Below are 11,073 nucleotides of genomic sequence, written 5' to 3' on the forward strand. Positions count from 1 at the left end.
TTTTAGAGAAGACACAGATTTCTCAAAATGTATATATCCCCAGAACCCCAGTGGTCTGAGAGACCCATGAGTGATATAAGCTCACACTGAGGAACACTTTAAAAACAGCAGTATGAAACCCTCCTTGTGTCTGACAAGAACATGATTGAAGACATCATTCCAAACACTATCATATTTGTGAAGAGTTCCTTTCTGCTCTTAGAATCAAGAATTGTGCTTCACTTAAGAAGTTTTCATTTTTTGGGCGCCTGGGTGGCTCAGTCGGTTAAGCGACTGCCTTCGGCTCAGGTCATGATCCCAGGGTCCTGGGATCAAGTCCCGCATCGGGCTCCCTGCTCTGCGGGGAGCCTGCTTCTCCCTCTCTCACTCCCCCTGCTTGTGTTCCCTCTCTCGCTGTGTCTCTCTCTGTCAAATAAATAAATAAAATCTTTAAAAAAAAAAAAAAGAAGTTTTCATTTTTTGTTTTATGTTCTGGACATGTGACATTTTGTGTTTTCATACTTTTTCTGCACGGCTCTTGGCACGATCTGTAATTATACATTCATTTACAGGGTTTCCTTGATGAATGTCAGTTCCTCACATTCATCTGTAACTGCTGTCAGGACAGAGACCATGTCTGTCCCTGCACCCTTCACAGAACCCAGCACATAGTAGGTCCTCACTGAGTGTTTGTTAAATGAACAAATGGGTGAATGAGTCAATGAATAAATAAAATATATGAGTCATGGGCTGGTCAGTTCTCCTTTTTCCATGAGATGCTGGAAAGTTTAGAGCTGGATTTGTTTACCTTCGTACCAAGTGTAGAGGGTCTTACGCTTGTATTTTTGTATTAGCTTCATTCTTAATACCATTTTATATCTCTACCCTTAGTCTTCTCTTTTCTTTCTCATTTTCTTCTAAGTTAGTCTCCCTTGCTATGTTTTATGAAGCCTGATAAACTGTCTTAAATTCCTTGTAGAACAAGGTAGGTGGTAAATATATTTATCAAAGTCTTTTAAACATACATTTAAAACCTTAACACTAAACTCTGTCCCAACAAACATATTTGATCACCTGTAAACTCTTAAAGAATAGCTGTGATTTGCTAATTCTAGCACCATCCTAATGCTTAAAGCCAATTCAACCCAAGCCCAGAAACCACACCATAAGGTGCGTCATTTCAGGCAGTGTTATATATTTTGTATGTAACAAGCAAATCTCTAATAAGGCTAGGCAATTGGACAAGAAAGAATATATGGCTTCCCACAAAAATGTATGGATTTGGGATCAAAGAACGATTTATCTTTAGTGGTTCTCCAAAATATATTGAAATTACAATAATAATAAAAGGTTTGCTATTGGGGTTGGGGAGATGAAAAGTGGACGGGGGTGGGGGAAGAAGCAGGGCTGGGCAAGATCCTGGTCCATACACACTGACAAAAGTCTGATCGCTTTACAGAATGAAGGTAGAACACTATAAAGCAAAAATATTAAATGGTCTAAATCCCTCTGTTAAATCTCTAACATATACTATTCATATGCTAGTGGCCAGAGTGACTTGCAAGTCTGAAACTTCAGTTATCTGCTTTTATTAATTTAAAGCACTTTCACTTCAAATGTTGGCCAATTTTCTCTTAAAATGAAACCCAATGTTTAAATCCCTTTAAAGACACCACCCCTACTGTACAAGTTAAACATGCATCTCATGTACCTTAACTAGACCCACACACTAGATGTGAAAGGAGGTGGGTCTACCCTCTCCAATCACTTGCTCATGCCAGGATGTCATTATCAACCCTTCCTTTGGGCTTAGTCAGAAAGAACAAAATGTCCATTTAGCAAACTGAGATTTGATTTCTATTATTAATAAGGCTCATTTCAGCCAGTTGAACCTTAGACAACAAACTGCAAGAGGGAAGAGTGGGTGTAAAGAAACAGATGGGTAATAATCATGTGTCACAGATAAATGACAATTTTTAAAAGAATTTGATAGGGTGTGGGCTGGGTTTTTTTCCCCCTTTCCTTCTCTTTCTCTCTCTCGCTCTCTCTCCTGGGGCTTTCAGTCTTTCTTTCTCCCTCTCTTTGGCAAGGGGTGGAGATTACAGACGAAAAGGAAGGGGGAGAAAAAGCAAGACAATAGGCTAGACAGAGCGCCTGATCGGCATCCTAAAGCAGTCTGCCCCGCCCCCACTCCCCCTAACCTAACACCTTGTAGCTCAGTGGTGGTGATTTCAAAACTGGCAGACGCGGCCCACCCCCACCCCACCCGGCCTCCCAGACCAAGGGTGGCCTCCAACCCGGGGGTGGGGGCGGGGGCGGGGAAAGAAGAGGCAGGAAAAGAGAGGGGAGGGGAGATGAAAGCTAAGAGAGGAACACACTGGCAGGACCTCTTGGGGACAGTGGCCTTTTTTCCCTCCAAAGTGGTGGAGTGGCATAAAAATCCAGATCCACTGGGACCCGCTCACGTGCCAGCTCCCCTGCTCCAAATGCAGGCGGCTGCCGATGCCGCACCTGCGGCCCCGCAGCTGCGGCAGAGCGCCCCGCCTCGAGCCTTGACGACGCCCGGGGGTCGCGCCCAGGCCGCTGAGCACCCCACACCGCTCCCCTGGAGGGCGGCGGCCGAGCCGGAAGGGAAGGGAGGGGAGGGGCAGCCCCCGTGAGGCGACGCTTGCCACCCACCAGCCCTGACCAAGAAGAAAGCCCCACCTGTCAGGCGTGGCGCTCGGAGCGAGTACGCCCGACCATCCCCTCGCAGAGGCCAGGGCTACTCAGCCCCGCTTTCCGAAGAACCTCCAATGTTACATCGTCAAGAGAAACCTTTAGGCACAAAACACACCGCCGCGGGGAAGGGCTGCATCACAGACACACACACTAGCAGACGCTCGCCAATCGGGACCAACCAGCTCGCGCACAGTGGAGGGATGCTGTAGGGGTCTCAAATTCCATTAAAAGAAACAAAACCAAGGCAAGCCACAATGCCCATTCCCAAGACGGGCTTACCTCCGGCACAGCATCTTATCCATCCCTGGTCTTCCACTGTTGTTTTGCTTTGTTGTCTTTTCCTTTGGGTGTCTGCTTAATAAATGCACCCAGCTAATCTGCAGAGCAATGTTTTCTTCCCATCCTGCAGCCCCACACTTGTCAGAGCTGCCTGGAATTCCACCAGCAATGCAGCTTCTCCGCGTCAGTGGTAATTACAGACAACAGAGGCTGCTACTCCTTGACAAAAGGCTTTCGTTCCCGCTCGCCCCTTACAGCCCTGCCGTCGGAATTAAATCCATTTCCCGCACGAGGCTGGGAGGAAATGAGAGCTCTCTTGGCCGTGCGCGCTGACAAAAGGACGCTTGGCGGCGCCCACAGCGCCCCCTCTAGCGGGCCGCTGCCCGGCTGCCCCAGGGCCGCGGTGCTGCAGTGCCCCCCCACCCGCAGTCCCGCCGCCCGGCCTCTGCCCACGTCCACTCCGGCACTACCAACTGCCCGCAAGAGCCAAGAGCTAATATGAGGATTTTGTAACTAGAAGAAAATCTGAAACGTGAGCTTCCTTAAACGCTATATCTTCCCTGGGATTAAAAAAAGAAAGAAGTCTTACAGATGGAATATTTATTGTCTGGGAAGGACATCTGCCTTTAGAAAATTAACTATTAGGGATTTTAATAGCAATTATTGGCCATTTGAATTCTGAGTCAAAATTATCCTAATTCTGACTCCATCTTCAACTAGAGCAAAATTTTTGTTGTTGTGCTGCGGTCTGGGACTGTGAGCCCAGCTCCCTCCAATTCTCATTACTTCCTCCTCTCACCCCTCTCCTCATCCCAGAGGGAACAGGTGTTTAGTGAATAAGGGAACTGGGTGGAGAACCAGAATCCTTGATTACAGTCTCAGACCTGCCATTAACTAGCTGTGTGACTTTGATGAAGTCACTTAAGCTTTCTGGGCATTATTGTCTTAGTCTGTAAAATGACAGTGTACTTAAAGCATCTTCCACTTGTACTTTCTGACAGTGTTTCTCAATATGCCCTCAGAGTAGGAATGTCAAGTGGTAGCTTGGACTTCAGACCCCCATAAGCTCCACCAGCTTCCCCAAATCAGCATCCACTCTACGTGCTTTTTTAAAATGTTGATTGCAGGGCAAGTATGGCTTCCAGAAAAGCCCCTAGTCACTTTCCCCAACCAGATCATGGCCCCTCTGCTCCTTTTAGATTCTGGGGCCATCACCATCTTTAGATGCTCCCATAAAAATCACCTGACTCCACCACAGTGCTGCTGCAGAATCAGAATCTCTGGAGGTGGGCCTAGGAAGTTTATTTTTTAACAAGTATCCCTGGTAATTCCTTTGCACACTGACATTTAAGAAATGCCACTCTATGTGAACTACTACTGATGTGGAAAAAGAGAAAATGCCCACCACAACCACCCTAGAACTGGCAAATATTCCATCTCAGATGCCAGAGGAAGTTGTGTCTTTCTGCTCTAGCTCTCCCAACCTCTCCATCCCCCAGTCTCTATCCCCTCCTTTCCTACCCAGAGCTCCTCATTCACTCCCATTTCACTTTCAGAATTGCTGAGTCCACAAGCCCTTTCCCCATTCTCCTGTCAAAACCGCTAGAATTATAAGCAGCTGAGCCACCAGGACCCAAGGTCTGTCTGGCCAGAACCAGGAAGTCATGTGTTTATTGAGACACTTTAGGTGGCTATGCATTATTGGTGCTGAGTGATGATATCTAGGGAGTCAGGAACATCTTCTCCAGAACCCTGAAATCATAGTTATGGTGGGCCCTTTTCTGAAATAGAACCCAAAAAGGGAATAGAGAATTTTTGTTTAGTCCAGAAATAGCAGGCTTCATAAATCCCCTTAGTCATCTCCATCACTCAAAAATTTCTCTTCCTGATGTATTATTTAACTTTCTCAAACTAGTAATTGCAAACTCTTGTTGGCTCCTGCCACTGTTCTGAGGGCTTTACATGCATTTTTATTCATTTAATCCTCACAAGAACTCCATAAGGACAGTACTATTATTACCCCCATTTTACAGTTGAAGAGACTGACACACAGAGAGGTTAGGTAACCTGCCCAAGGTCACACAGCTAGTGGGTGGCTGGGCAAGGATTCAAACTCACACAATATGGCCCCAGAGCTTATAAACCCTAACCACTACCCTGCACATGGCTTCTGGCAGGAGACAAAAAAAAAAAATTAAATTTAAAATGCAGAACTAGTACAAAACACTGATAAAGTTGATAAGGCTGATATATTCTTTTCCCAAAAAAATGATTCTTCCCCTCCAGTCATCAGTCTTTAAAAAAAAAAAAAAAAATCCTCCAGCTTCTCTTACATGCCATCTGAATGTGACAAGTGCTGGAAAGATTAGTGTCATCCTGTGGCTTTAGGAATTGTTCTGATATCAGATAGGAAGCAAAATTTCAATATATAAATTTCCATATTAATAGCCTATATGGAATTTTAGTTGAAGTTCCTGAAGTTCTCACTCAATTCCAAATTCACTTTGAAATCCTACAAAAGGAACAAGAACGGCAGTTGGCTCCACAGGAAGATCACGAGAATTCAGAGTCCCCATCACTGAAAACCCAAGATGCTTAGCCCTTAACTAGGGAAAGGAAAGCACAGAAGACTCCATGTCAGGCCCAGAAAATCACATCTGACTAGCCCCCAATGACCAGGTAGTTTAAAATTAGATTTTCTGATTTGCAATAAAATTATTTTTATTTTATTTTATTTATTTATTTGACAGAGAGAGACACAGCAAGAGAGGGAACACAAACAGGGGGAGTGGGAGAGGGAGAAGCAGGCTTCCCGCCGAGCAGGGAGCCCGACGCAGGGCTCAATCCCAGGACCCTGGGATCATGACCTGAGCCAAAGGCAGACGCTTAACGACTGAGCCACCCAGGCACCCCTGCAATAAAATCATTTCTGATCCTGATGTCTCTTGATAAAAGATGTTTCTGGTCAGCAATAACTTCTGAAGTTAGCAGATGGGAGTGTAACAGACGCCCGCAGTGCGTCCACCTCCTGGTAGTCATGTCCTTGTGTAATCCCCTCCCCTTAGGTGTGGCAGGACCTGTGACTTGCTCCTAACCAACAGAATACAGCAAAGGGAGGCGGGGCACCTGAGTGGCTCAATTGTTAAGCATCTGCCTTCTGCTCAGGTCATGATCTCAGGGTCCTGGGATTGAGCCCGAGTCCTGGGATCGAGCCCCGCATCGAGCCCCGCATCGGGCTCCCTGCTCCACAGGAAGCCTGCTTCTCCCTCTCCCACTCCCCCTGCTTGTGTTCCCTGTCAAATAAATAAAATCTTAAAAAAAAAAAAAGAATATAGCAAAGGGGATGGGATGTCACTTCTACGATTGCCTTACATAAGATTCTCCATCTTGCTGACTTTCTTGATTGCCTTCCTGGTTTGTATGCTTTGATTAATTAAGTAGCAATGCTAGGAAGACCTACATAGCAAGGAACTGAAGGTGACACCTGGCCAACACCCAGCTAGAAACTGAGGTCATCAGTCCAAAAGTTCTAGAGGAAATGAAGTTGGAAGCAGATCCTTCTCCAGTCAAGCCTTCAGCTGAGACCCCAGCCCAGACTAACACCTTGATTTCTGCCTTGAGAGTGAGCTTAAAACAGAGGACCCAGCTAAGCCATGCCCAGGTGTGACTCCTGATCCACTGAAACGGTGAGATAATGAATGTGTTAAGTTGCTATGTTTGTGGTAATTTGTTACACAGCAATAGGTAACTAATACAGTGCCTTAGCACCCTCCAGGCACAGGCATACTTATCAGTGGCCTTCCCCAGGGCATGTCAGAGGTGCTGGAGGGATTGACACCCCAGAGGATCAGCTCTCAAACAATGACCATCGGGGTTGATGAACAACCTAGCTCCCTCATTCCTAAGTGTTGGAAAGACACCTCTGAAGCATGTTGTACATAGTCTCCCAGAGTGCCTCAGCAGGACTGAGCCCCAGTGGCCCACAGCAGTAACCTGCTCAGTCATGCATCTTTCATAGTCTGGCTTTTCTTCCCTATGTTACTTCCACACTCCCCTACTGGTAATTCCTGGGTTTATCTCCCATATAAACTATAAATCATGGCCTACTTTTAGGGAAACCAAATTTAAGACAAGAGAGAGAGGGGAAAGACAGTGCTTTCAAAGCAAGACCAATGATAAATTCTAAGTCTGGGTTTCCTGAAGATGGCCCTCTCCGAACAAGCGAAAGTTCAGCAAACCCTGTGGCTCAGGTCTGCTGTGAAAAGAAAATGAACTGGGAGTCTAGTGCCTAGGGCTCCAGTCTCAGTCCTAGTGACTGTGTGGACCGAGGAAAAACTGACCCCGGGTCTCACTTCCTAGCTGTAAAGTAAGGGTAAAAGCCCTTGCCCTCCGCTATGGGCTGAACTGTGCTACTCCTACCTCCCCGCTGTTGCCAATTGCTATGTTGAAGTCCTAACCTCCAGAACCTCAGAATGTGACTATATTTGGGGATGGGGTCTTCAAAGAGATAACTGGGATAAATTAATGAGATAATTAAAAGATTAAAAAATTCAGTGATGTGGATAGGTCCTAATCCAATAGGACAGGTATATTTATAAGAGGAAATGTGGACACAACTGGCACAGAGGGAAGACTATGTGAAGTCAACCACCAACAGCCAAGGAGAGGGAAACCAACTCTGCTGACACCCTGATTTCCTGATCTCAGGTAAACTTCTGTTGTTCAAGCCACCCAGTCTATGCTACTTTGTTATGGCAACCCTAGAAAACTAAGTCTCCTACCACCCAGGATTGTCGTGCAGACAAAATAGCATACCAACTGTAAGTACTTGCAGTGCAGTTATTACTGATCAGAATGAGAAAACCAGCAGCCATAACCCCGGCCACAGAGGGAAGAGCCACACAGAGCGGGGTGGTAAAGCAGCACGCACAACTGGTGGAAAGGCCCCAGACTCCAGAGGAAATGAAATCCTTATTATAAAGTGGCAGAGAACTCGCTTAAATGGTGTCCTAGTATTTTGTAGAAGGTAGAACTTACAAGTGATAAAATTAGATATTTAACAGAGGAGATTTCTAAGCAAAATAGTGAAAGTGTAACTAGGGTCCTTCTTACTGCTTATGGTAAAATACAAGAGGAGAGATGAATTAAAGGAAGAATCATTAAACACAAAGGAACCAGAGCTTGAAGACTGGGAAAATTCTCAGCCCACCTACATTGCAGAAAGTGAAAAAACTTGTTCTGAAGAGAGCACTAAGGGTATGGCTGAATAACCATTTGATAAAGAGGTCATAGAGTGTAACTCATGGACCTAATCAGCCATCTTAACAGAGGCTAGGAAAAGAGATGGGTTTTTCCAACAAAGACAGTATTGGTTTGAACTAAAAGGGACAGAAAAAGCAGGACAGAATGAAGGAAGGTTGTCGAATTTCTTGGATCCTATAGGATGAGACCACAAAGCTATCCAGTTGCAAATGTGCACTGCTCTTCCAGAAAAGGGAGGAATGACCCTGAAGACAATTCAGAGATCATCAGGGCTGCCATTCCAACCACAGGCCCAGGGGTCAAGTTGGTTTCCTCCTGGCTTCAGAGGGCAGGGCCACTGCAGAGTTGTGTGGGGTGATGCTTCCACCACAGTGGGCCTGGAAGGTAGGACACTGGGCCAAAGAGTACATAAGGCTTAAGATAATAATGGAATTTGCCTTGCTTGGTTTGGGAATTGCCTGGAACCCATCACTCCTTTCTTTTTTCTGATTTCTTCCCTTTGGAATGGGAATGTCTGTCCTATGCCTGCTCACCATTGTATTTTGGAAGCACATAATTTGTCTGGTTTCACAGGCTCATGGCTAGAAGAGAATTTCACCTCAGGATGAATCATACCTCAACTCTCACCCATACATGATTTAGATGATATTTAGATGAGACTTTGAACTTCAGACTTTAGAACTCATGCTGGAACAAGTTAAGACTTTTGGGGCTGTTGAGATGAAATAAATGTATTTTGCATGTGTTAAGGGCAATGAACTTTTGGAGTCAGGGGCCAAAAGCCATGGACTGAATTCTGTCCCCCTCCCCCCTCCAACCAGATTCATATGTTGAAGCCTAACCCCCCAGCATGACTGTACTTGGAGATAGGGCTTTCAGGTGGTTGTTAGGGTTAAATGAGGTCATAAGATTGGGTCCCTTAATCCAATAGGACTGGTGTCCTTATAAGAGGAAGGGAGACAAGAGTTTACCCACTCATGCACACACTGCTCATTCTCTCCACCCACCCCCACCCTACCATGTGAGGCCACAGAAAGAAGTCTGCAAACCAGGAAGAGCAACCTCACCAGAAACCAAAACCCTTCTGATCCTGATCTTGGACTTCTCAGCCTCCAGAACTGTTATACAGTTGTTTAAGCCACCCAGTACAGGATTTATATTATGTCAGCCCAAGCAGATATACACTTTCTGTGCCTTGGTTTCTCCACCTGTACAACAGAGATCTTCAGGTCTATCTCATAGGACTGTTTTGAGAACAACTAACATATAAGGTATGGGAACAGATACGGCATAAATTAAGTGCTAGCTCTTTGTGAGCAATTGTTATAAAGATGAAGACTGTCTCCATGCTCAAGGTGCCTTGTGGCCTTAGCTGGGTATTTAGACAGCCTTGAAAATTGTCACTGCCAGTGGCCAATGCCTCCCACTCCATACTCTTCTAGCTTAAGTTTACATTCCTATTAAAGTTTAATTTCCCCAGGAAGGGTAATAGGCACTTCTTCCTCAAGCAATGAAAACAGACAGAATGAAAGATATTAGATATAAGTCCTGAAAGGATGAGGATGGAAGCTGCATAGGGGTTGAGGGATAAGCATGAAGGCTGAAGACCCTGAAGTCTACTTCTTCAAAGCATGAGATTAAGGAAAAAGAGTTCAATAGATGTGTGACAAGTAAGGCCATTTAAAGGGTAATTGTTAAACTTTGAATTATCACAATTTTTTTAAGAGACTTTAAAACTTTCAAGACTGCATTTATTTGTCTCTAGAAGGTAGCCCTGGGCTGGCCTTTTCACTTTTCATATTTGGGGGAGCCTGTAACAGAGAAGAAAGTCCCTTATAAATGGCTAAACGATAAAAACAGTTCCCAAAAGAGCTATGTAAAAAATGTTTCATTAGTAATCAAAGCTGTTTAAGTTGAAAGATACCATTTTTTACCTATTAAAATTCTATCATTTTAATAGATCCCACTGTTAGCCAGGATATGGTGAAATCGGCACTTAAGAGCTGGCAGTATTATAAAGTGGCCCCATGCATCAAGTCATAGATTGAACCTACCTGTGACTCAGAACTTCGACTTCTAGGAATCTATCCTAAAAAAAAAAGAAAGAGATAAACACATCAGGCTATTTGCCATGTTTATGAGAATACTGAACATAACTTAAATGTCCAAAAATTAGAAAACCATTCCATTTGGGCGCCTGGGTGGCTCAGTTGGTTAAGCGACTGCCTTCGGCTCAGGTCATGATCCTGGAGTCCCGGGATCGAGTCCCGCATCGGGCTCCCTGCACAGCAGGGAGTCTGCTTCTCCCTCTGACCCTCCCCCCTCTCATGCTCTCTATCTCATTCTCTCTCTCAAATAAATAAATAAAATCTTAAAAAAAAAAAAAAAAGAAAAAACCATTCCATTTAATGGACGATTAAAACTTGTAATAAAAACTACACGTCAATGATAGAATAAGAAGAAACAGAACACACAGTGGTATACACCTGCAATAATTTCTTAATTCAGTTGTATAAGAAAAAATTTTGGAAGCATTTTAGTATATTTCCATCAGTGTTTTTACTAAGATGGTAAGATCATTTTGGGTCTTAATATTCTGAAATCTCAACTTGAAGAAAAAAACCCATGATGAAGCCTAGAGGCAAGATGGCGGAGGAGTAGGAGACCTGGATTTCGTCTCCTCTCAGGAATTCAGCTGGATAGGGATCAAACCATTCTGAACACCTACAAACTCAACAGGAGATCGAAGAAAGGAATAGCAACAACTCTCTGAACAGAAAAGCGACCACTTTCTGGAAGGTAGGACGTGCGGAGAAGTGAATCCGAGGCGAT

At 44.7% G+C, this 11,073-nt stretch overlaps 1 protein-coding gene across 3 annotated transcripts in view; it reads right to left on the minus strand.

Annotated features, from left to right (window-relative positions):
- ADD2 (adducin 2) overlaps window positions 1-3,321 on the minus strand; it is a 103,014-nt gene extending 99,693 nt beyond the window's left edge. For 2 of the 3 annotated variants that reach the window (XM_006728014.3, XM_006728013.3), the window contains exon 1: window positions 2,980-3,321. In XM_006728014.3, coding sequence (XP_006728077.2) covers window positions 2,980-3,002 — 23 coding nt within the window. In that variant the 5' untranslated portion in view covers window positions 3,003-3,321. Of the gene's footprint in view, window positions 1-2,685; window positions 2,785-2,979 lie in introns of those variants that run through there. The other variant, XM_031036440.2, reaches the window with a different exon arrangement.
- Between the last annotated feature and the right edge of the window lie 7,752 nt (window positions 3,322-11,073).

Source organism: Leptonychotes weddellii, chromosome 10 (genome assembly GCF_054177405.1).
Source record: "Leptonychotes weddellii isolate Sample4059 chromosome 10, ASM5417740v2, whole genome shotgun sequence".
In the NCBI taxonomy this organism is placed as follows: Eukaryota; Metazoa; Chordata; class Mammalia; order Carnivora; family Phocidae; genus Leptonychotes; species Leptonychotes weddellii.